At 45.6% G+C, this 26,438-nt stretch overlaps 1 protein-coding gene across 11 annotated transcripts; it reads left to right on the top strand.

Annotated features, from left to right (window-relative positions):
• On the top strand, positions 1 to 25,793 carry MAX (MYC associated factor X). 11 transcript variants are annotated; one of them, XR_013993421.1, is made up of 7 exons: positions 205 to 425; positions 1,151 to 1,177; positions 8,456 to 8,563; positions 22,913 to 23,036; positions 23,513 to 23,597; positions 24,288 to 24,742; positions 25,192 to 25,793. XR_013993421.1 is itself a non-coding variant. In XM_081049399.1 (5 exons), the coding sequence occupies exons 1-5, from the start codon at positions 390 to 392 to the stop codon at positions 24,470 to 24,472; spliced, it is 480 nt and encodes a 159-aa protein (XP_080905525.1). In that variant the 5' UTR covers positions 159 to 389; the 3' UTR covers positions 24,473 to 25,793. The 11 variants fall into 11 exon arrangements, 3 of the variants coding, with proteins under 3 accessions (XP_080905526.1, XP_080905525.1, XP_080905527.1); XR_013993418.1 differs by lacking the exon at positions 1,151 to 1,177 and having other exon boundaries at positions 186 to 425; XR_013993419.1 differs by having other exon boundaries at positions 188 to 425; positions 23,513 to 23,613; positions 24,288 to 25,793.
• The last annotated feature ends 645 nt before the right edge of the window (positions 25,794 to 26,438 follow it).

Raw genomic sequence — 26,438 nt, 5'->3', positions numbered from 1 at the left:
GGGACACGCAGGCGCCCTGGGCTCCGTCAACAAGCTGGGCTGGCGTCGACCAGTTGCAGTTCCTTACGGGATTTGTAGTGTTCTTGGCGCTAGCTGTGCCGTCAGTCAAAAGAACGAGAACTACAAGTCTCGGCGGCCCCAGCGTGACGAGCCTGGTCACGTGGAAGGGGGCCGATCGGGCGTGCGTGCCGCCGTTGATCTGGTGCTGCAGTGAGGAGGTGGTTCTCGCCCGTGTTGAGTGTGTGTGTGTGAGTGAGAGAGTGAGTGAGTGAGTGAGTGAGTGTGTGTGTGTGGGGACTCGGCTTGTTGTTGTCGGTGACTTCCCTCTCCCCTCCACCCTTCCCTCCTCCCCGCCGTCGCTGCAGTGGCCGCTCCCTGGGCCGTAGGAAATGAGCGATAACGATGACATCGAGGTGGAGAGCGACGTGAGTCCCGGGATTTTTTCCTTCCCTTGCGGGTTGTCAGGCAGGGACTGCGGCCGGGGCTCTCAGCGGGGTGGCGGCGGCAGGGGGCCGGGCAGCCGCCGCCTCCGTCCCCTCCCCCGCCCCCCGGGCTCGGACCGCCTCCGTCGCGCTCCCGGCTTGCTCCCCTCCGGGCTCCTGGCCCGAGCGGCCTTCTGAGCCTGGAGGTGGGAAGGAGCTACGCGGCCTCTGGGACCCTCACGCTCCCCCGGTGGAGGAGGGTGCTGCGGCCTCCCGCTCCCTGCCTGTACCGCTCAGGATCCGGGGGACAGGGACGGGTTGCGCCGGGATCCCATTGTCCGGACCCTGGGGAACGGGACGGCGCTCAGGACCTGCCCCGTCGGTCCGTGATCCCCCCTCTCTTGACCCGCGGATCCTGGACGGGGCGAGGGAGGACGGTGAGGGGTTGGGAGTGCCCAGATGCCCGGAGCTGGGTCCGAGGAAAGGAAACAGGGCTCTGGTCCCCTCCAGTCTGGGTCGGATCCTGGAAGGAGGGGCGGCGCTCGGGACCCCCTATCCCGCCACCGGCTCCCGCTGGGGGGGTTGGGGGTGTGGGGGAGGGAGGGAGGGAGGTCGGGCTGACTCCCCACCCGCCGCTTCCTCCGCCGCCGGCATTTTCTTTCTTTAATGAATGTGAAGTGTAAAAATAACTTCTATATTTTCTATTTTTTTTTTCTCTCTTATTCCAGGAAGAGCAACCGAGGTTTCAATCTGCGGTACGTCTCCTACTCTCCATTTCATTTTCATTTCCATTCAGTTCTAATCCTTTCTGGGGTCAGAGAGAAAAAGACCATTCTATTACTTTTCATAATGTAGTAAACTCGCCTGGTGATCGCTAAGGTGAGGTTGGGGCCTTGCCCTGGGGTTCTAGGTGGGGAGGTGGGTTTGCAGATCTCATAATTCTAGGTTCTCAGGTGACAAGTTGTGGTGACCGCAGGAGTGAGAGGAGCTATATGCAAAGGAATGAGTCGTTCCAAAGTTTTCAGATGGAGGAATCTAGCTGTCACCGTATAAGTTGTAGATGAGAAATGCCTCATTCTGAAGTAAGTTGTAGTATTGTTTCAGAGTGGTGGAAAGATTTACTTTGGAACAAGTAGATTGTAAACCGTATCTATCTAGTTGTGTGAAGCTGAAGCCACATGCAGTGATCGCCTTTAACCAAAAGTCATGTGACTGCTGTAGACTTACAGAATCTAACACACCATGGTATTATTCTAATACGGAAATTGGAAATGTAGAGGAGCCAGAGGTTGAATATGAGAGTCGTATACAGCTTATTGTAGTCTGATGATGTTTAAGTTGAAGGAGAGAGATAAAATAGAAAAATAATTGAAGAAAGGTGGCATTGCAGAAGTAGTTTTGCTAAAAGGTGATGGTTGAAACCATATGGTGTGATCAATAATTTGTCAGAGTTTTGATATTAGTGTTCTCAGTAGATGGTTCTATGGATGTAGATACAGATGTAAATATAGATACAGATATTGATATACATATACATTAATAATATCTTTGGAGTCTGGACAGTACTGTGGGTGTTCCATGAATAGATGAGAGAAAGAAAAAAAGAACAGACACAAAATAAATCAGAATCAGAGGGGGAAAGAAATAAGTATATTAGCGTGTCCACTGTTTGACAGCTAGGAACAGTAACAAGTGTATAGAATGGGGGTCAAAAATTCCGATGCCTCTGGGGGACCCAAGCAGTAATATAGTCACGAATAAAGTAGAGAGCAGAGGGCAGGACTGGGGTGCATTTTATTTTTCTGATTTTTAAAATGACGTGTGGGACAATCAGGTTGTTTCGAGGCTTACTAGAATTTGCAGGATGCCACTCTGATACCTTTGGTCTAAGAATTTAATTACCATAGGATAAAAGCAAGCCCTCTTGACCTTTCATTAGAGCAAGCAAAGATTCTGCAGTTTGTCCAAGCAGATCGGCATTAAGAAAAGTTTTATTTATTGAGAGCTGATATTTCAATAAAAATCTGAGGATAGTTTTAAAAATTAAAAGTTACTAATAGTCACTAAAAAAATTTATTTATCCTTGAAGTATTGTCAGATACTGAAATTCATGCATATATTTGAAAATTCAGTTTCTTTTTTCTCAGTTACTATTACCATTAATAAAGTGAACATGGAATTTCACGTTTGGGACCCAGTCTATTTAAAACATCTTTTTTTCTCCAAGTCTTTATAAAATCTGCTCCAGGGTTTGATCAAGGTTGGAGGATATGGATTTGAATTGGAATCATTATTTGAATTGGAATTACATTGGCTTTTCAGTGGGAGAGAAGTTTTCCATGTGAAAGTTTGGCTTAGTGTTCTCGAAAGCTTTCTGCTTTTCAAAGTATTCATCCACATGGGCATTGATGTAAATTGCTTTATTAAATTATTAAACTGTTTCCACTCTCCTAGAATGCTAATCTCATTGTTTTGTCTAGATATTTTGAGTTTGTTGTTAAGGTGCCTGCGATTTTTCTCTTTGATTTTGGTGGGTGGGCAAAGGGAGTGGGTTTGACCCTTTGTTTTTAATTTGACATCTACTTGCTGAGACTTTTCAGTATTATCTGGCACAGGAAATTACAGTAGCATGGAGAGAAGAAGCCATAGACAAATTTTATAGTGTATCAAACAATTATAAACATGTAGGGTAAAAAGGATTACATTATTTTTCTCCGAATACGTGTTCCTGACACTTCGTATAGATAATAAATGTATTATTTAAAAGTTAGGGGGAGCTATTCTTAAGCTTTACCTTAGTTCAGAAAAGGATGTGGACTGTGAATAACTACGTACGCATTTAGAACTATAGAAGAACTTTAGAAAAAGTTACTTGGAAAAGGTTCTGCTGGGTCCTAATGTAGAAAGAGACATTTGTGCTTTATAATGTCACTACAGTAGCTACAGCCTTACTACATGAAAAATGTAGGATACTCCACAAGAACAGCCTTAGGAAGTGAAGCTACCTAACAGAAAGTGAAACTGATTTGATGAATATTTTTTTCTGTTTCCTCAGTGCAAACAAAACAGCTTCTCCAGTGACCAATAAACTGTGTTCAAGGAAGTAAACCACAATATTTTTATTACTAAATTTAGTATATCTCAGAATCCCACTGATGTTAACGTTATTTTTCTTATTTTTGGGAGGGAAAAGTTTCCATTTTAAAGAGAATTTTCTGTGACAGGTATATTTCATGCAAAGTCATCTTTTAATTTTATTCCTCTTTGGCAATTTCCTTTTGGAAAGAATGAAAATATACTAGAAATGTAAGGTTAGTGTGTTGGTTAGAATCCCAAGGCCTTTTTCAATTTCTTATCCTTCATAATAGCTGAATGCTTTGCAGTTAGAGTATACCTGTTGGGGGGTTAAAAACTAGAGTTGTGCAGTTTCACTGTTGGGTCTTTCTGGTATGAAATATTTTTAATTTCTCAGAGCTCTTTGCTTCTTTAGGAATTGTGGCATATTCAGAGGAAATGAGCTTGGTCACCTTTGAGATTAGAATTTTTATTCAGGAAACTAGTGTGTGTTTTACCTGGAATTAGTTGGCTTGGCAAAAGTGCAGTGTGATGCATGTACTTTGTATTATTAGCTTCGAGTGTTCACAGTGATGCAGAAATGCCGGGTTTGTTTCCTAAATATGCCTGTTTGTTAGAATAAAGGGTGGTCTTACATTTGTCTTTTTTCAAGATGCTGGTAGTGGTGAAATAGTTGAACAAGAAATGGTTGGTTTTCCATGAAAATTTCCTGACCAAGGCATTTTTACTCTCTAAAATAGCTATACTATAGAGGCATATTTAGGTAATAGCATTCCCAAGTTCTTTTAGACACCAAATGATTTTTTTTAAAAGGGGTCGTTGAAAACACATGTATTTATTACATAGTAGAAATGCGTAACAGGCTTCAAGCAGGAGACATGTTGGAAAGTAGAAATTTATAGCTTCCTATTAAGGATCTTAGTGAATTTCTCATTCTAGCTGCCCATTACTTCATGTTGCATTTTTCATGTTGATTAAAATGAATATTTTAAGTTGCTTAGAAATTCAGTTTTATTTATTCTTCCCATCTATCAGAAGTAATAAATAGATCTTTTCTATTGAGAATTTTGAGCCTGTGTATTTCTAGTGTTAGTGTTTAATTAAAGAGTAGCTTATTAATAATCATAAGCAACACTATCTTCCCTCTAAAATGCAACTGTTAAATTTCTTAAAGGCAGTAAATGGTTAGTGGGCAACTCTAATTCCCTACATGCTGAGAATTTTCTTTATTAGAATTGAGAGGACCACCCTTATAGACGGAATTATTGAGGTAGCCTGCAAGAAATGGCATTGTCCTGGAGAACCTCTGCATCTTTGAATAATGAAGCATTTATTTCCCCATGCTATTTGCCTACCTAGAACTTGCAGGAAATAAGGCTCTGATTGATGTAATGCCTTGGACGGTAATGCATTCTCTATGCAATAAATTGGAAGGAAATGAAGAGATTCCCCTAAATTTTGAACAGACTTCCTTAGCTTGAATGACCTTCTGCTAGTTTAGCAGCTTCTTGGCTAACAAAATAATCTTTGCTTTCAACATTTAGCAACACTTACGATACGCATGCTTTTTAATGTCAGAGATGGACAAATTGTAGGTGAAGATTTTTATTCTGGCAGCCAGTATGGAAAGTTTGGTAGAAATAAAACAGGCTGAATGAAAACCTTGGCAGAGATGTCAAAGCTGGAAGCGATTTGGTGCTGGAGTTCCTGTTGAGCATCTGTGGGCCACTCTTCAGGATCGCTCAGCCCTTTCGTATTCCTCTTAGCCTGGGATGCCCTGAAGGAAGGGTTTTCCGGCAGAAAAGGCAAATCCGGTGTACTTGAAGAATAGCGGCATCCAACCACTGCTTCTGTAGGACGTAGAGGGGAGGTGTTTGGGGGACTGCTGTCCAGCCCAAGAATACCTCCACTGTCTCTAAGAATTTGTTTGGTACCACCCATCCATTTTCATAATCAGACATCTTTCTCAGTACAGGTGAGACAAAGCTGGCTTATCTGAGTTGAGCTTTATTTGTTCAAAACACATAATTGTTTGCCACCCCCACCCGCACCCCCCTTTTAAACTAGTTTTGAGTTTTGTGGGAGGATCTCAGGTGCACTGGGAGTCTTCACCCAGTTTTTCATTCTCAACTCTGAAATCTTGGCCTTTTCATAAAGGGTTGCCAGCAAATGAAAGTAGTTAACAAAGCAGTGATAAGCCTGGCAACTGGCCCTTCATTTGAATGAATTAGGTTTGGGGGGTAGCAGTGTTAATCAGGCTGGATGGATCTGTGGTTTGGAAATGTTTTCCAAATAGAATTCTCTGCCTTTGTAAAGGTTTTTCATATGCTCTTTCAAGCCACTAGAGGTACCACTTAGTTCAGCGTTGCCTGGAAATAGGCATGTTAGTTCTGCATATTTTTAACTTGCTCTTTCAAATGAGGCTTGGGAAAGAGAAAAGTACATCATTGCCATTTTCTTTCAGAGCTTTAAAATTGACTTTGGTTAAGTGTAGCAGCTTCGGGATGGACATGGCAGCAGGGATTGGTCTAAGATTCCACTCCTCTGCTAGTTAAAGTGGACCTGGAACCACCACAGAAATTCCATCCACTACTTTGAGAACAACAGTCCCCAGCCCAGGCTTTCTACCAGGCAGTGGACTGCTGCCTTTCTTTGTTGAGCCAACTTCTCAAACTTGGCTGGCTCCCCAGCTGAGAAGCCAAGATTTCTACTGATGGTCCTCAGCCAAGTTCACTTAACAATCCTTTAACCGAAAGACTTGTCTATTTGAGTCCTTTCAGGGCTCAGTGAATGGGAAGGGGGTAGTGCATTGTGGGATGATTTTGGTGTTAGATTAAATTCGGCTCCACCCCTCTAGTGCAGGACTGAGTGAAACCAACTTCAACTTGATGCTAGCTTTTTCAGATTTGCAGGGCTCTCCCAGAAAGAAAACAGACAATTAGGATTTTATTTGTGTCAACAAGAGGGATTGTGGGTAACTTTGGTGTCACTGCTTCTGTGCATAGCTCTTAAGCCGGGAGGAGGGCCAGGAATCAGGGTGATTTAGAAGACAGGAGTATCTTGGGCTGCTGCTGGAGACCAAAGCTGGGCGATTAATTTGCATGTAAATAACCCGTCTTAGGGAGTAGGTTGCAAACACTGGAGAGGCAGTTAGATGCCAAATGCCACTTCAGCCTTCTGAGCTCTAGGTATAGTCCAGATTAGAACCCAGCTCGGTTTGTGTAGGTGACAGGCGGGAACAGTAAGTTAGGAAAGGACTAGGTACTTAAATATGTTTAAGTCCTTCACGCTGTTGTATACTGCTTTTAGAGGCGTCTGTAATTTTCTTGCTCTACCTCTAGCTTCAGGTTATCTGGTGTCCAAGCTTGATCATTCAGCTTACCCATAAATTTCCTATGTCACTACAGTTCAGCAAACACTCATTTAACAGCGAATTCACGTGTAACAAGATTAGGAGGGCTTTCGAAGTGCTCCCGGCATCTGCCCTGAAAATGAGTATTACGCTCTGGAGAACCAAGGCTCTGATGAGAACCATGTGTCCAATTCAGCAGAGCTATAGGTCAGTGGTGGTGCTTGAGAGACCCGGAAGTGACTGAAATCACCACGGCTGTTCCAGCCTTCACTTCCTCGGTAACGACTCAGAGTTTTAGGATTAGATTATACAGTTTCAAGTCCTTGCATTCGCACAACTCTTGTCTTTATAGATTTTTGTCTGTACCTCTTGTCTAATACAAGGATTGATTTGAGGCTTTCTTGTGCTAAGCCAAGTTATTTACTCCTCTTGCTTCATTTTGAAAATTCCCGATGCTCTGCTTAAAGCGACCTGAACTTCCCACATACAGACTCGCTGTTTAGGTTAGCTCAGTGCACCCTTCCATATGCAGGGCAAATTCTTAGAGTATGTTATTTTCCCTAATTCCCAAAGTGTGGATGAGACGAAGTTCTTGCTTTAGGTGAGCAAGTGTTTGTGTTCCGTTTGGAGGGAATACCCTTTCATGGAGGCCTTCTGAAACTCTATTGCAGTGCTCTCCGGCACTGTTTCTTCTGCCTAAAGCCAGTGTCTTGCCATTCCCGCTTTGCTGGCAGTCTTCGCCCCTCTCCAGCTGATGGTTCTATGTGAGTCTGAGCAGGACAGGATAAAGACCTTGGTCCATGGGTATTTAGATGCTGCCAAATAAGCATGACCCGCCACAGGTGCCTGAGGAAATTGATTCAGAGCATGTGTGTGTCAGAAGAGTTGCCATCTAAGAACTACCTTTCATTCAGCCTGTGTGAGGGGCAGCCCTTGGCAGGATAGCACTTTAAAAAAAACACAAAGAATTTAGAATGCACTTGGCATCTGGATCAACTTTGTCATGATCTCAGATTCATGCGTCCAGGTTTTCCAGAGGTTTTGGTTTGTATTGTATGATTTGGTGAGAAGGTCTTGAACAGGTACCTTTTAGCGATCTGGAGACCAGAACAGACTCATGGTGATGGGTTTCACGTGGAAAGAAGTGCTGCACCAATGACCTACCTCCTTTCCTGGGCACCCACTGTGGGAAATCTCTTACAGTGCGGGTGGTCACATCTTACGGAGGGGCCCACTGGAGCTTTTCCCTGGTCAGCTCCCGGCCATGGACTGGTAGTGGCTTTTCTGTCACCTCAGTAAGTTGTGGGTTAAGACTGATGTGCAGGAGAGTCACACTTTGTCCCCTGAATAACTTTTATTTTACTTATGCATGCGCTGGATGCATCGAGCTACTTTGGATGTTCCTGTCGCAAGCCTTGCTCACCCCTTTCTCCCCCTTTAGCAGAGCCTAATTCTGGAGACTCCTAACTGCCCACCTCGACAAGTCCTTCCCAGTCCACTCACCAGGGACTGCGCTGACAGTGTATACTTCCAGGCTATACCCCAGCCACCTGTATCAAGCAAAAGGAATGACTTTGCTAATGTGCTCTTTCTCCTATTCTTCTAGGCTGACAAACGGGCTCATCATAATGCACTGGAACGAAAACGTAGGGACCACATCAAAGACAGCTTTCACAGTTTGCGGGATTCGGTCCCATCACTCCAAGGAGAGAAGGTGAGCTTATTGAAGCTGTTTGGCCATCACTAGCTTGGAGATTGCAATGGGATACACTCACCTATCTGGAAAGAAATACAGTCAGGGATATTCAGGTGATACGGTTTTCTTACCTTTTTATTCTTTGGGAGATCATCACACACCTTACCTACTCTAATTTGTCCTTAGTAAACAATGTGAGATGTCATGGAGCTGCTTGTAAGACGTCAGTAGGAGTTGTCTTTTAAACTAGTATTATTTGTAATAAATTACTCATTTAAAAAATTATTATAACAATACAGTAGTTAGAGATTTAGTAGTTTGGGATAACACTAAGGAATGGTGAAGTTAGTGATTCCCAGACTTTCATGAGAATTTCTTTCGTATGGTTCAAAGTTAGTACTTATCTTAAATGAAACCTCCCAGGAATGTATCTGAACTAACCTGGACACCAGTGATCTCCCCATCCCAACAGCTGTTACTTAAAAGGCATGTAAAGAGCATTTTAAGCTGTGGGACAAACAACTCAGGTAAAGAGCCATGTTCAAATGAAACGGAAGAAAAAAAATTACTGCTCTTCTCCTCCCGCCCCCACCACACTGGTGTCCTTCCAGAAACTAATGTTTTTCCTGGAGAGGTAGGCACCAGCTGTTTCCACATTTGAAAAACAAAATTGGAAGCTTTGCATATAAAGCCTGTGGGCTAGGGTCACTCCTTGGGGTTTGGCGAGAACAACTATTTGCACAATTAGTTCTGTCCTTGACACAGAATATAACTGGCCACTCTGTAGCAGTTCAATGGTATAAGTGGCAAACTGTGAGGAGGGCCTGTGTTTTTTTGGTTCAGTGATTCAATGTTTAAAGAAGCAGCCATTTTAAGAAAAATCATTGCGCTCAGGTGTGCTTTGAGTGGGTCTTCTGATTAAGCTTTGTGTTGGGGGTACTGGGTTTGTTTGGTTATCTAGAATCAAGTTTGGAGCCATTATGGTATCGTGCTTTATACCTTATCTGAGGTGTGGCTGAAGCATGGGGTAGTTCTGACCTTTATGAAAACAATAAAACTGGCCATGTGAATACCTAGTATTGCAAAACCAGAATTTGCCATGGGTTAGGCCTACTTAATATGGACTTGGTTTAATGGCCTTGGACCAAGGTTCTTACCTGGAATAACAACATTCTTTGGCACAGCACTGTCTAAGCCTCACAGGAAATCTTTATGATGGGGACAGACTCACCCTTTTAGTCAAAGTGCACACGTGCAAAGAATTATCTATAGTGCTTGTCTGAACTGTTACCAGTCAGTGCTTATTCATGTGCCATGGTATCACTTAAAATGGCTTTGGTGAACTAAATGGACAAGAGCTGCCTTCTCTTAAGTCTCACATCTGAATGAGGAGTGGTGCCAAGGCAGCGTTTCCCGAGTGGCCTGTGGACCACCCACATCAGAATCACTACCGAATCCTCCTTTCTGGAAGCAGTCCTGGGATCTGTATTTATAACCAGCAGGTGATTCTTAGGCATTCTCAAATTTGAGAACATTTTAGGAGAAGTGGATCATAGGAGCTCAACTATGCCTTTTTCATTTAGCCTATTTTACATTGCTGTAACATTCTTCCTTATGTCCTTAAAACCACATTATCCTGAATCCTGTTATCTCCTTTCTTCAGGGAAATTGACAGTTTGAATTTGGTAGTCTTGCAAACTGAATAGTTTGTTTTTCATTGTGGCCCATTAGGTTATTCATTTATTCACTCACTCCAGCAAATATTTATTCTAGATATTAGGAATACAGCAGTGAACAAAACACAAAATCAGAAGCTCTTATTTTGGTGACGAAAAGATAGAAAATGAACTGATAATTAAATATATACATATTTATATATAGTATGTCAGATAAGTGCTATGAAGAAAGTTGAACAGGAAGGAAGGGTTGCAGTTTTCATTAGCTCAGACAAGAAAACATTGGCAAGGCAACATTTAGCAAAGATTCGAAGGAGGTAAAGGAAAGAAGCATGCATCTGATTGGTGATGAGCATCTCAGGCAGAGGGAAGGCGAGTATAATAGTCCGGAGGCAGGAATCTGGAGCATTCCTGGGCCCCTGTGAAGGAGAACAGAAGCCCCAGTGGCTCGAGTGGAATGAGTGAAGGGACCGGGCAGGAGATGAAGTCAGAGAAGTAGGAGACTGGGGGAGATTAGTGGTGAGGGGCCAGGTTTCATAGAGCCCATCAACAAAGCCCCAGTGTGGGAATTTACAGGTGCCCCTTCCTTGGATTTCAGAATCCTGTCATGCTTTTCAATCCAGATATTACTCTGAGTGTGAATAAGGGAAACGGTTGTTAGCTCTGGTTGAACCCAACCCCTTTCCATCTAAATTCCATGATCCTGATTAATCTTTGTGTCTGCCAGCCCTGTTTCACAGGTGCTGCAGGGAATCTTACAGAATACTTGGGTTTCTCAACTTCCAAGTTCTCACTAAATGTTGCAATTTTTTTTTAAATGTGGTATTTGAACCAAAGGAAATTGGCTAATTCTTGATTTGGATTGCAGTAATTAATGTTGTGACATTATAAATAATCTCGAAATGATTATTTTATCTTGTGAGTTTTAGGGAGCTTAGATTAGGTTCCTGGAGGGAAGGCCTCCAGTCTCCTTTGTGACTCCTCATTTAGTATTTGAATTATCTGTCATATGTATTCTAAGCTTTTTAAAAGAGAACCCAATACTGATGAATTGGATCCTAACGGGGAATGATTGTATTTAAAAAAATAGTTTTACATGTAAGACCCAGGCTCTATTTATCCTTTGTTTCCTATATTTCTACATAAAGAATGGTCACCTTTTGCTTAAATAGAAAGATCAGTGATAAAGTTAACACTTTTTGCGGTAACTGAGCACAGTGATTCTGTGAGGTGAGTGTTGTACTACTGTCACGTTATCATTGGACAGTTGCTACTGCTGCTTGCTGCCATCACTACTGTATCAGAGGCAAGGAAACAGACTCAAGGTCATGACGCCAGTCTGCAGCTAGACAGGGACTAGAAGTCAGGACTGCGCATGGCCAGGTTTCACCTTTCTGCCACACTGTAGGGGTAAACAGTTTCAGGTACAGGTGCTCCTCACTTACAAAGGGATTGCATCCTGATAAACCCATCGTTGCATTTCCTAACTCAAACGTGCATTTAATACACCTAATCTGCTGAATGTCATGGCTTAGCTTAGCCTACTTTAAATGTGCTCAGAGCACAATCTCCAAAAAGCACTGGCAACACAGTGCACCGAATCAGTGATTTACCCTCGTGATGGCATGCCTGACTGCTGTGACTCACTGCCGCCGCCCAGCATCAGGAGCGAGTATTACTCTGTGTACCCTAGTTCTGGAACACATCCGTGGGGATCGCTTTTGCACCATCGCAAAGTCTACAACGTAAGTCAAACCATCCTAAGTCAGGGACTGTCTGTATTTTAAAGAAGTCTTGCTTAAACACATCTTCTTTTTATATTGGGTGCTTCCCCTGGATAGACCTAGTAATCTTGTCAGTATATATGTCATGCCAAGGCTACTACTAAAATACTCTCTGAAGTGGCCTGTGTAGGTAACACTGAAGTGCAGAGTTCATTTAAAGTTTGTACATTTTTCTGCATCTACGTAGTTTCTCTGAAAAATAGACCCTTGTAGTTGGCAGTATGTTTGGGTTTTGCCGTAGATCCCAGTGTTAGCACTGGGGCTCTCGAACTCTTGTTTTTGTCTTTTATTTCCCATGTAGTTTTTCAGCTGGACATCCCACTGGGAAAGGTGGGATGGAGTAAGGACTATCAGTCAGTAACTACCATGTTCCCCAAAAATAAGCCCTAGCCAGACCATCAACTCTAAGGCGTCTTTTGGAGCAAAAATTAATATAAGACCCGGTATTACATTATAATATTATATTATATTTATTATATAAGACCCAGTCTTAAAATAAGACCGGGTCTTATATTAATTTTTGCTCCAAAAGATGCATTAGAGCTGATAGTCCAGCTAGGGCTTATTTTCGGGGAAACACAGTAGAATAAAGGAGTAAGAACAACTGTGGCCCCATTTCTTATGGGAAGACATTACTTTTCTCGCACAGAATTTTTCTTTGTTTTAAGGGTCCTAGGTTGGTTACTAGAGAGTGTTGCCCAATGGCTTGCCCCACCCTTTTTATGTGGGGGCAAGACCTGGTGGCCAGCCTGTCAGTTTACCTTTGCATGGGGATATGATTCTGCCCTCCACCCAGTAAGTTAGCCCTAGCGCCGGAACTGGAGTGACTACGTCCAGTCACGCTGTCTCCTTAGCATGGCTGACTCTAGTGATAGAAGGTTCTGTTTCAGCATTGCCATTTGTGCTGTACAGTGCTTTATAGACTTTTAAGTTTCTTGCTAAATGTTTGTCATACTTAATTGCTCTTGTGGGCAGTTGTGCTCTGGATTCCCCTTTCTGGATAGAGCTATGTTAAAAGAGAACATAACCTAAAATGAAAATAAAAATAGGGTTTCTTCTAGTCAGCAGTAAGCTCAGAATTCCTTCACTTTGGGTGAGAATATAGGGCACTGCCTTTATCAGCTCCTGTCACAGACTCTAGCACATGGCAGTTCTCAGTAGGTACCTGGAGTGAGGGCGCCAGAGGAAACAGCCGGCCTGCTCAGCCCTTTAACAAAAACAGCACCAGCCAACATGGTTGTGCTCGCCTGCTTAATTAGGAGCCATGTGAGTGCTGTAGAGGATTAAAAGGTATAATAATGTGTCTACTCTTGAGGGTCTTGCTTGAGAGAGAGGATTATTCCTAACAATTAACAATGATAAGGTAACATTCTGAGCATCAAATAAGAGGTTAAAACACTGAGCTAGTCTGTTTCATCTCCGTTAAAGCCTGGTTTCCTTAACAGGTAGATATTGAAACCAAAAGTAGTGATTCTTAAGGCTGAAGGTCAGTCTCCTTCTTAAACCCACTCAGCATTGTGACCAGGGCACTTATCCCAGTTGTAATTTTATGTGTGTGTGTGTGTGTGTGAGCGATTGCTTCATGGCTGTCTGCCCGTCTCTAGCACCACACCATGAAGGCAGGAGAAACATCTGTTGGTCATACGTGTTCTCTCAGGGCCTGGCACACAGTGGGGAGCAGAGTGTTTATGAACTGAAGGGAGAAAGCCCCCAACTAGAGGCTTGCTCTGGTGGACACCTTTTAAGGCAGGCAGTTTCCTCAGCAGCACGTCTGCATCATACCTGGGCTGCTGGAGGGCCATCTCTTAAATGAAATGTAAACCACAGCCCTGGCCATTTCACCTCATTACTCACTAAGGCTAATACCTGGCTAGACTCCAACTCGGGCAATTATCTTCTTAAATTTTCTAATCAAAGTGTCCATAGCTGTCCTAGTCTCCCTTAGCTCCGGGCTCAGCCACTATAAATATATTGATTTATTGAATTCTTTGTAAACTGTATTTATGTGTTGCCAAAAACCTCCAAGGGCTTTTCACTGCCCGTCAAAGTAAGAACTGGAACTCCATGCTCTAAACAAGGTATCCAACTTGCCCTCCTGCTTTTTCTCCTCCTTCCTTTATTGTGGAGGGGTATACACCCTCCTCTGTGTCCCCAGAAATGTCATTCTCAGTTATCTGAGTTCTTTCCTTCCCTCAAGGTCCAACTCCAGTCTCACCACCCACATGATGTCGGGGTTTTGTGGTGAAGAGACCCACTCACAGGGCTCCCTAGCCTGTAAATTCTTTTTCTGCTCATGTGCTTCCGTGTGATTTTCCCGGCTGGTCAGTTTCCACCTGCCCGCCTTCCAGGCTCATGTCAAACACTTCACCACCCCGTGAGCTCCATGGTTTCCCTCTCCCTTTAATCCTCTATGGAGCCTCTCCTGTGTCTTCTTTCTGTAGTGGTCTTAGACCTAACTGAAGGGTGCACTCTGAGGGAACTAGCCTTCTGGAAGTCTCTGCAGTGCGGTAGGGAAGCTCACTCCCATGGAGAGGACTAGAGAGCCAAGAAACTCTACCTAATGCTTTTTCCATCTTCAGATTTGGAAGAATGGGGATTGGTTACTAGGCCTTCCCTTGAGCCTTTTCCTTTCTTTTCTTTTTTTCTTTAACAGAATTGCAAAAACTAGAAAAATGGGAAGAAATAAATAGCTGCCCCCCCAACACAAGTGTAACCTTTCCTTTATTCTAAGATTATAAGACAAGCATTACCCAGTAGAAGTTTAATGTGAGCCAAAAATACATTTTAAATATAATTTAAATACAATTAAAATTTCTGGTTGAGACAGTAAAGTAAAATAACAGGTGAAATTAATTTTAATATATTTTATGTAACCTAATATGCAAAAATAGTACTTCAATATGTAATCAATATGTTAAAAATGACTGAGATATTTTACTTTCTTTTCTTTCACTGTCTTAAAAATCTAGCATGTATTTTACCCTTACAGCACTTCGCAATTCAGACTAGTCATATTTCAAGTGCTTATTAGCCACATGTGGCTAGTGGCTATTGCATTGGACGGGGCAGTGCAAAGATACCCTCTCTTCGCGCCACACCCCATTTTAATGGCTGAAATTGGGTCCATCTTCAAGTGGATGTCAAAAGAAACTTGCCTCCTCCCCCAGCCCCCAAAGCTGCTATAATTAAATCCATGGGTTTATTGGTGGAGTCTAAGAAGCAAGGAAATGATGGTATCTGTATTCCCTCCTGGTCTCTTCATATGCATGTTTTATGTGGGTAAAATGTTACAGCTTGTTGTCACGTAACATGCTTTTCCCCCAGATGATAGAGTGTTCATATTTAGTCATTAGGCATGTTTCTGTTGGCCATTTAGGTTGCTTCCAGTTTTTTATTTTTACAAATAATGTCGTGACAACCATCTTGGTGTATGGAACTGTTTTCATCACATCAATGGAGCGCTGGATTTAGGGGTCAGAATATCTGGCTTTCTGCTTTGTGTTGCCAAATTGCTGTGCAGGAAGATTGTTTTTATGTCTTATTTTTCTTGTTTCTTTCTCAAGAAAATTCTAAAGACTAGTGTTTTGGTGTAGTGTCTTTTCAGAGTACCAATTTTACGAACACTAGAAATTTTTTTTTTTTTTGAGTGGTGACTAATTTAGTAGGCTAAAGGTAGTACTTTTGTATTTTATTACCTATGAGATTTAATTCTTTTCCATGTGTTTATTTACTAGTGGTATTTCCTTTTGGGGTAACTGTGTGCTCCTGTCCTTCATGGTGAAAGTTTGATGGGAAAGAGTCACACCTAACATTTCAAACTACCAAGGGCACAAGAAAAAAGAATACAGAATTTGAAACATGATTTGTATTGACTCAAACAAATAGCTGACTCCTGGCTTTCACTAGCCCCTTAACGGTCTGCCTTCCCCTAGTAATCAACAGAATGGTCCTTCGGGTTGGGGAGGGCCTAGCAACAAGAAAGAGGGCCCCCCCTTTGAGGGGTCTAATCCCACAGCCTTCCGGCCTCCCTTACTGGCATTGATGGGGCTTCCATATTGGAATGAATTAGTTTAATGCAGAGCCACATTTATTGTGCAAATTGTTTAATTTTTGTTTTCAGAAGATGGCTTATTCAAATGGAAGTGGAAATGTACACTGGCTTTGCCCTAGCCCTCCCTTTACCTTAATGTGTGTAAATCTTGTGCCGGTTTCAGAAAATAATGGTTTTATTTTTTAAAAATAACTAGTGCAAAATCAAACAGGTGTCAGTTGGTGAGTCAGGCAGTAGTTCTTTTTTCATTCCCCAGGATATGGCATTTTGGGTCTTGGGGTAACAAGGCAGCTGAAGCATCAGCCCAGTAGGATCTGATTTTGACAATGAGGAGGAAAAATGACAAATACAGCTAAGTTCATCGTTTCTTGAGTCATTTGGACGCTAGGGAACAGCAATGGTATTACTAGTGTTAAAGTGTAGTACCACTCTTCTCATCTTTGCCTTTCCCGATCTGCTTTCTAAAACAACTTGGAGTTCTACACAAATCCAGGTTACTGAATACGACAACTCCAGAAACATGTGGAACTCCTGCCTCAAAAAGTTTTGAGAACCACTGCCTTAAATGGGATTTAGTAACTTTGGATGTCATCCTCAGCATCTCTGTTAACTACTTCAGGAATCATTGGGGGCCTTAAAAAGGTACGAATGAGAATGAAATTCAGGTTTGGGGCATTTGGTGAAATGATGTAGTTGATTCTTGCCTCCATACATGTGGTGGGTGCACTCTTTTCCCAGGCAGAGTTCTGTTCCAGTGGGTACCTCTGGAGGCTCAGTTGACCCTTTTCTCTGTCTCCTTGTTTCTGTGGGGAGGGGTGCAAATTTGCAAGCAGCTGCAGCAGGAGAAGGGGCAGGAACCTGCTGGGCACCTCTGCCAGACCAGGTCTTCTCCATTGGTCATGTAGGTTTATCCTTCTTAAGTAATAAGCCCAGCACTGTGGGGAGCGGCACTTGCCCTCCCCCTGCGGCCAGGGCAGGCAGTTCTCAGACTCGCAGCTTCAGGCTCTTCCTCTCGAGTTGCTTGTTCTCTGCTAGAAGCCTATTGGGTTTACACCTGTGTTCAAGAGCGACAGGAAGACAGCCTTCCTTCATTGCTGCTCTTAACAAGCTACTTCTTTTTTTCCAGTTGTTTTTTTCAACCTAATTCTAAAAAGTCGTCTTCATCTTTGCTTCAACTTCAACTCACTTCTGTACCTATAATCTGTGCAGAGATCACTTACCTAAACTCGCACTCCTCCAAGAAGACCACTGTGGGGACAAAACCCCCAAAAAACAGTTTCCAGGCTCTCGGCCTCACATAGAAAGGTGCTGGCTCGGGTAGTAAATGGCCATCAACTGTGATCAGATGCCAGCAGCTGTGGCTAGTTGGCCGTCAGCTGTAACCCGTAAGCCATTGGCCACTAATATAACTGCTGTGGCTATGCTAGGAGAGGGAATGGGGGCTAGCAAGAAGATGGTGGCTGGCAAGCATGGACTGCTGTTAGGCAGATTATGTAGATCCTGCTTCCTGTGTCTCCAGCCCAGCCGCCAGCGAGAATATATTGGTTTGACTCCCCTACTTATGGCTCCATGGGTGTTCCTGTTTGGCCTTACCGTGTCCTGCGTTCTTGGGCGGGGAGTGGGAGCTGAGACCCTGCACGACAAATGGCGCAGCAAGCAGGGTTCCCTGCCCGACACATGGCGTAGTTGGCAGGATACGGTGCTGGCCAAAGCTTTCCGAAGGGCAGTGGAGCAGTTTGTGCGTATGAAAGCTCAGTCTGAGGGGGACCAGGAGGAGCAGCTGCTGGGGGGCTCGATTCCCGTGGAGGGGTGGAAAGACGTGGATGGTTCCCCAACCAGCAGAGGCCGGAGAAAGCGGAGAAAGCGAAGGTTGTTGCCGCCCTGTGGGCTGGGAACTGCTTGCTGAGGCAGCCCGGATGCAGGACTTTTAGTCCCAGGAGGAAACGCTTGCTGAATCCTCCGTGGGAGATGAGGGTGAGGTCAAGGTTATCCCTCACCCCCAGGACAGCCCTGGCGAATGACTATGGACCATGGGGAATTGCCTTCTATCCCTGATTTGGTGGACGCTTGACTGTTTGGGAGCATGCCACCATGTAGTGGGACTGGCGAGAATGTTTGCTTTTGTGTCTTGACTGGCCGCCATTGATTATATGTAAGCACCTTGATGTGAGCCGCTGTTGTTCCAGCACGGTGCCCCGAGAGGCCCAGAGAGAGATTGGCAGTGCCCTGGGAGCCCTGGCTGAGTCCAGGAAGTCTGGCTGTGTCCAGAGAGAGTGGCAGTGCCCTGAGAGCCCTGGCTGTGTCCAGGAAGTCTGGCTGTGTCCAGAGAGAGTGGCAGTGCCCTGAGAGGCCCTGGCTGTGTCCAGGAAGTCTGGCTGTGCCCAGAGAGAGTGGCAGTGCCCTGAGGCCCTGGCTGTGTCCAGGAAGTCTGGCTGTGCCCAGAGAGAGTGGCAGTGCCCTGAGAAACTCTGGCTGTGCCCGGGGAGACAGGTGGTACCCTAAGAATCCCAGGAAGTCTGGCTGTGACCAGAAGTACTGTGGTGGTCCCCTGAGAAACTCTGGCTGTGCCCGGGGAGACAGGTGGTACCCTAAGAAGCCCAGGAAGTCTGGCTGTGACCAGAAGTACTGTGGTGGTCCCCTGAGAAACTCTGGCTGTGCCCGGGGAGACAGGTGGTACCCTAAGAAGCCCAGGAAGTCTGGCTGTGACCAGAAGTACTGTGGTGGTGCCCTGAGAAAAGCTGGCTGTGCCCAGGGAAACAGGTGGTACCCTAAGAAGCCCAGGATGTCTGGCTGTGCCCAGAAGTACTGGTGGTGCCCTGAGAAACCCTGGCTGTGCCCAGAGAGCCTGGCTGTGTTCAGGATAGTGCATTCACCTCCAGGCTCCTTGCACAGGGCCCCTCGCAGAAGACGCTTGTCGCGTAGATTGTGAGGCGAGACCCTGTAGGGGTGGAGTGTGGGGACAAAACCCCCAAAAAACAGTTTCCAGGCTCTCGGCCTCACATAGAAAGGTGCTGGCTCGGGTAGTAAATGGCCATCAACTGTGATCAGATGCCAGCAGCTGTGGCTAGTTGGCCGTCAGCTGTAACCCGTAAGCCATTGGCCACTAATATAACTGCTGTGGCTATGCTAGGAGAGGGAATGGGGGCTAGCAAGAAGATGGTGGCTGGCAAGCATGGACTGCTGTTAGGCAGATTATGTAGATCCTGCTTCCTGTGTCTCCAGCCCAGCCGCCAGCGAGAATATATTGGTTTGACTCCCCTACTTATGGCTCCATGGGTGTTCCTGTTTGGCCTTACCGTGTCCTGCGTTCTTGGGCGGGGAGTGGGAGCTGAGACCCTGCACGACAAATGGCGCAGCAAGCAGGGTTCCCTGCGTGACACCACCCTCACCAGGGTCTTCATTGACATTCTTGTGGACAGTGGGGTCACTCTTTTATAGTCCTTTTACTCCTCCTCAGACTCTGCTCCCCATGACAGTACTGTCCCTCTAAATCTATTGGTGTTTTTTTATTAGTTCCACAGCCTCCTTTGTATTCCCAAAGTATGGGTGTCCTGGAGGCCTGGGTCAAATTCTGACTCTCCTATCTAGTAGTTACATAACATTAGGTAAGTTACAGCTCTGTGCCTCAGTTTTCTCATTTGTGAAATAGGGGAACTAACGTATCAGCAATTGTGTGAGGTTGCCTGGCATTTAGTAAGTACTCAGTAAGTGTTAGCTGTTGCCATTATCATCATACTCATTTGTATTGCATGTGCTCCCATGGCTTTGGACGAGATCTGGCAAGGTTGTCCATTGTCCCATTGCGTGGCTCCCGCAGGTGAGAGGCCAAGGAGCCACTGCATTCACTCACACTGCAGTGTGTGAGGCCCAGTCCCCCTGAGTCCCCTCAGCCATGGTTAATCCTGTCTCAGGGCTCTGTCCAAACCATTGAAGAGACCTGTTTCTGCTCAGAAAGACAGAAGAAGAGTTAGTGCCTTCTAACTGTAAAAAAGCAGGAAAAAATATTCAGGTCCTTACTGGGTATCCAAGGGCAAGAGTTGATCTGTGGACATGTTGACTTACCACGTTCTGTCTGCTCAGGCACACTCACACGAAGATTGCTGACTCAGCCAGCTGAGCCCGTGGCAGAAAACAGAAACTAAAAGCCCAGGGTGGCCTCATGTTTACTGTTCCATTCTATAAACTCCTAAAGGCAGGTTGGGCCTGGCTACACCCTAACCCTGGGGCTGGTCATGTGATTTCGTGTGCTTTGAGTAGCTGGGAGGGGAGAATTGGGACAAGTCTAGGATTTCGAGCTTCAGCGTTTTGCTTTTTCTTCCCTGGACTAGATGTACATATACATTTTGAGAAGTTCTTTGTATTTTGTGCTTTAAATTTTTTCTTGTTGGATTTTCTTCTTGTTGAGTACCCTGGGAAGAGCAAAATAAAGTGAATTGAACCATTCTTTTGGACTTGCTAAGGAGCCGGGCACCCCGAGTGGCCTGGGGTTCTGCTTTCACTAGGAAATGGAGGAGGAGCTGTGCTTAGCATTCTGAAGGCCTTGTGGTGGGTTTATACCAGTCCCGCCTGTGGACACCTCTTGTTCCCAAGGCACTCGGTGTCATTCATTCTAAGTTACCACACTAGACATTTGCATGTGCTCTCCTTCAGAGATTTTGCTTTTTTTCCCTTGTCCCAGATGCAACTGAGTAGCAATGAGAGCTAATGTTGCTTTCTGGGAACAGTTAATTGAAAAAAATCAGCAAATTTAAAGAGAGGCTGTGATGTAAATATGCAGAGCAATTAGATGAGTGATGGAGTGCATAAAATTTGGAAGGCTAGGTGGGGTCTGAGAAAAATTCTAGTCAGATAAAGAAAAGCCATGGAGAGAAATACTGTGTCTGCAGTCACAGAGCCCGTTAATGACAGAGCCCAGGGTGCACTGTCTCCTGGATTCCTAAACTCTTCCATGGCACTCTGCCACCTATCCTACAATACTGATTTCTAATCCCATCTCTAGCATCCAGAAAGGCAGAGTATTTTAATTAGCCTTTCTAATTATGTGCCCTTTTTTTTTTCATTTTATCACCTAATAATTAGATCCTAATAAGTCTCCTTTGACAGAAATGGGAAATAGCATCTGAAGTGGCCTTGCAACCAGAGTTAGGTATTGCTAGGTATTCTCATTATTCCTACATAAGCTGATTTATTTAAAGAAGTACACCTGGTTTTTTCTCCACCCCTCTGCCCTTGCCTGTTCTATTGCTCCCGGCCCAGAGTGGCCCTTTTCCACCAGTTCTGCCTCAGTCTAACCCAGGGTTCACTATATCAGATGGGAGCATGTGCACGCACATGTGTGCACGCACGCGCAGAGCCAAGGCCAGTGCCTGGCACAAAGCAGGTAATCGCCCAGCCAGAAGCCATCTTTCCTGTGGCCTTTCTAACGTGCGTATTGCCTAATCTGTACTGCTCATATTACACTTGTTGGTACTGCCCTGTGATTTGTCTGTGTAGTAGATATGTTTATCTCCTCCACTAGATAGTAAGTAAGCATCTGGGCAAAGGAATCCATGACTAATAACATTTTGTTTCCCCACAGTGTTTGCTCAGTACCTTGCACATAATTCACAGCAGATAAAAATGGTTGAATATGAACAATTTCCTTTTGAGGAAGTTGCCATAAGGGTGCTGTAAGAAGAAAGCCTGGAAATCCTAATACTTGTGAAGACTGGTGAATAAACCAGGCCTTACAAACCTCTCTGATACCCAGCCCAGCCTGGGGTCTATAAGTTGAGATTGTCAGGGTTTAATACAATTGGATTTAGTTTTGCTAGCCTAAGTGTGGGGGTTTTCTTTGCCCTTTTCCACCCTGCTGTGTCTGGTTGTTTAGGACCCACTGGGGTTAAACAGAATTGGTCGAGTACGGCCCTACCCTGAGTAAGAAGTTTTGCTACTTCTCAGGAGCCTGAGTGGCATGAATGCCACACTTCAACTACCAGATTACCCTGCCTTGGGCTTCAGTTCTCTTGGCTTTGTATCATTCTACCAATTCGACTGGTTGACTGCCCAGTACTTCTGGCCGTGCTTCCACCTGACATCCATTTTATTCACTCACTAACTTGTTCCTCTGACAGGGCAGTGCCTAGGCTACCCACGTCCATGGTATAGGTGTGGTTGCTTCCTGACATGGCCCAATCTCATGGCCTTCCTGTGTTGACATCAAGTTCTGACAGCTTTCACCAAAGTGTTTTTAGCCGGGAAGGCTGACATAGTGACGCAGCAGCATGGCCTAGCTGGAAATAGTTAACAACGGACTGAAGATCTGGCTGAAATCTAGGACCTTGATGAAAAACTCTACTCTCTCCCATCCTTAGCCAGCTCCCACCAAGATCTCACTTTTACCTCTGGAGCAGCCGCCTGTAGTCAGGCCCCAGCAGAGTGTTGCCCTAAGCTCGCAGTTAAGTAGTGTTTTCATGTTTTCAGACATAGCCAGACTAAGGACTTGAAAGCACCCTAAAGAACCAAAGGGGATGGGAGGAGTGGAATACAAGTCCAGGAGTCAGACGGACCTGAGTTTGAATCCAGGCTCTACCACTATCTAGCTGGTGATTTTGAATAACGCAATAAACTTCTCTGAGCCTCAGGTTCCTGTGGAGCTACCTCTCTGAGTGCTGGTGAGGTAAGCTATGGAAAGCATTTGGCGCCTTGACTGGCACACAGAAGGCTCTCAGTAGCAGTTCCTTTGTTTCCTCAGCCTGTCCCACCTCACCCTCCTGCTTCCCTTCCCCCACGCTGCTGTTGCAGAAAGGCGTAGTTTCCTCACGACTTGGACTAGGTCTTTATTTTGTTCCCTTTGCTTTTTCTTATATTGCAACAGGCATCCCGGGCCCAAATCCTAGACAAAGCCACAGAGTACATCCAGTATATGCGAAGGAAAAACCACACACACCAGCAAGATATTGATGACCTCAAGAGGCAGAATGCTCTTCTGGAGCAGCAAGGTGAGCACCGGAGCTTGTGGGGCAGCTGGCCCTGCTGTGGTCCGGCCAGGTCAGGGCTTCGCACCTGGGCCTGCAGAGCCAGCACCAGTTACAGAGCGCGTGCTCAGAAGCAGCTGTGGCCCTGTGTCTGGGGCCTGAGTAGTTCAGTGTTAGAGCCATCCTGAGGAAGGACCTGAGCTGCCAGTGAGGGAGCAGTGGAGTCTAGCGGTTAGGCATTTGGAGACTTGTTTTCTGACTTGATCCCTCCTTTCTTGGGGCTCAGGTGCTCTGCCTATAGTAGGAGTCACACCTGACATCAGGTGTCTCCAAAGAGCTGAGGTCCTTGGAGTGGAGTGTGCTGTGTAAGTACCAGAAACTCCAGGGGTTCAGGGACAGTGAGCTCTCCCCATTGTCAATGGTAGTCCAATCAGGGCAGCCTATGGGCCAGGCCCATGCTGTTCTCCAATGCTCACATCCGCCTTTTCCTACAACCACAGGGGAAAGCGAGAGCTGATCAAGTTCTTTGTTCCTGGGGAATTCACTTCTCTTCCTCCCTCATGGAAGATGCAAGTAAAAGGAAATGCAAGTAACCACCTGGGTTAGAACACCTCAAATAAAATAAAATAAAATAAAATAAAATAATGGGTTGACAATCCAGGCTCAAGATGAGCTAAGCCGAGGGATGGGCAGAGGGAGGTGGCAGTGGGTTGGTCACTGGGCCGAGCAGCCTGCATGTAGGGGCTTTGTGTCGAAAGGCCCAGGTATCCTGTGTGTTGGTGACTTGCTTCCAAGTGTCCAGCTTGTCTTTCCAAGTGGATCTCGTACGTGAGAGCTAAGCCAGAGCTTTGCTTTGGCTGATCCTTCTTATGTCATCCTTTCCTGCTGGTGTGGCCTTCACACTCTTGTGGATCCTGGCATCTCCAGGCCAGCTTCTCCTCTGTCACTGCACTGTTGGGTCCCACAGGGAGCTCATGCTCCTGTCTACACTGGGCTTCCAAGGCAGGACTGTGACATCACATGCCTTCTCTTTAGGGTTGGGTGGCATTGCAGAGTGGCTGGCCATGTCCACTGGGCCCCCAGGTCTGGCTGGGAAAGGAAGAGGGAAATGAAGTGTGCTGGTGGAACAGCCACCAGAAGGGAGTTATTTCTAAGCCACTCTGAGCCTCGGGGGCCAGCAAGCCCTACGGAAGAACAGGCTGGACCCTGAGCTGAGACTCGCTTACACCCCCAGTCTCCAGAAGGCTGTAACCTTCTCGCTTGGTTGCCTTTCAGTCCGTGCACTGGAGAAGGCGAGGTCAAGTGCCCAACTGCAGACCAACTACCCCTCCTCAGACAGCAGCCTCTACACCAACGCCAAGGGCAGCACCATCTCTGCCTTCGATGGGGGTTCGGACTCCAGCTCGGAGTCGGAGCCCGAAGAGCCCCAAAGCAGGAAGAAACTCCGGATGGACAGCTAAGCTCCGCGGGGCAGGCCAGCAATAAAAACTGTCTGTCTCCTCCGTCGTCTCATCCTCCTTTCAGTTCATCCTTAGAACCCCAGAACCATTTAAGAGACTGTTTTTTTCCTTTCTTTTTTTTTTTTTTTAATTTTATTTTTACATAGAAGCTCTTGGACAACAGCTCTCGTTCTCCTTCCCCATTCCCACTATCTTTTTTTTTTTTTAACGTTTCCCTTCAGGGATTCCCTGTCCCCACCAGGAATTTTTAAACCAAAACACCCCAACATGGCAGCTTTTTCTATGGAGGAGAGACGGCCGGCCGGACCTCTGAGCACACGGTGTCCTGACACCCACCAGCTCCTCCTGCCCTGCCGGGCACAGCCCGGAGGACCCCTGCCCCTCCAGGCCTCTCCTCCTGGGCCACCCTCACCTCTGTTTGATAGACTTTGTGAATCTGTGGACTGCTCGCTCTACTTTAAGAAGATGACCGGTTTAAGAAGTAATCAGAATTACTCCCTCTTCTTTGTAAGGATTTTTATTTTCCTAAAAAGCTATTTATCGCTCCTGTTGAAAGACCAGATCCTTGAAGTTGTGGCATGGAAGGAAGTGGGGACAGATTGCAGCACAGAGTCTTTGGCCTGTTTCACTCCTGCTCCTCTCAGCCAGCCTTAGGGAGGGCTGTGTGACACTTGCGTGGTATGTGTGGGGCACGGCAGCAGTGAGGTGGTAGCCGCCAGAGGGGGGTCGGGGGTGGGACAAGGAGTGGGGGTCGGGTGGGGTAGAGGTTTTGTATTGAGAGCCAGTGATGATGTTTTGATATTTATTTCCTGCTACTGAAATTTGAATCTGAGTGAATCGTCCCTATTTCTGATGATGTCGGTATTGCAAAACGACAGATTCATAAAGTAATGATCAAATCTTCCTTTCTTTCCGTGTGTATTTCTAAGAAATAGAGCCAACTGATTTTGTATGTAAATACCAAGAGCAAGTTACCTGGTACTAAACCCGCAGCCCCGTGTGGCCCCCGCCCACCCTCGCCCCACTCCCTGTCTGACTGTCCGAGATCCCGTCCCCTCTGTGTGATCCGGCCCTGGTTCTGGCTGCAGTCCGCAGGTCCCAGTGAAGGTCTTCGTGTGTTTAGGCTTCATTTCTTTGTCTTTTCCCTACCCCTTTCCCAGCATTTGCTGATTTCTAGTGTATACTCTGTAGTCTCAGTCCGTGTTGGATTCCATTCCATGGAAATAAAAAGTATGTTGTACATACTGCCCAAGAATTGTCTTGCAAGTTAAGGCTGCCCCCTTTACTATAAGACTATAAATAAAAACTTATTTTATCCTTCTTGGTCGTGGTGTCTTCTTGCCCTTGCAAAGGCCAAGGTGCTTAAGAGAAGAGCCCTTTGGAGGCCACTGGACCTGTGCGGAAGCCTGAAAGCGGGCTGAGGAAGCGTACGTGGCCTTGCAGAAGTGGCAGCAGCCGCAAGCCAGAGCAGTTCCCTTTTTGTACCAAGGGCTCAGCTCAGCCTGGGCAGAGGATGGATACTTTGTTCATTGAACAGGAGCTTTTCCAACAGGGATGGTATTTTCCGGGGCAATATTTCTAAATCCACTTGCTACCAAATAAATGACCCTTGAGGAATTGGTAGCCCCGAGCTGTGGGTTTGTGTTTCTCCTGGTAATCAGTGCCCAGTTCAGAGGTGACTGGTGTTCTCCAGGACCGCCCAGTTTCTAAAGAGTTCAGATAGAGTTAGAGGAGGCCGCAGAGCCAGCAGGGGCTAGACTTAAGGAGGCTTCGACAGCATCAAGGTAGCTACTTAGCCTGGGGACCAACACCAGCCTGAATTTGTTGACCTTGAAAGGAAGAGGATTTATGGCCAGAACACAGCTCAGTTTTGGTTTTCCTGTCTGGCTGGCAGGAAATACTGCTGTTCCTAGACCAAGGGAGAGAGTGAAGTCAGATCAGTTCTTTGATTTGTCACTCTATTTAG

The sequence above is a fragment of the Rhinolophus hipposideros genome (genome assembly GCF_964194185.1).
Source record: "Rhinolophus hipposideros genome assembly, chromosome: 5".
Taxonomy (NCBI): Eukaryota; Metazoa; Chordata; class Mammalia; order Chiroptera; family Rhinolophidae; genus Rhinolophus; species Rhinolophus hipposideros.
Note: the sequence above shows the minus strand (reverse complement) of the source record. Positions and strands in the feature narration are given on the sequence as shown.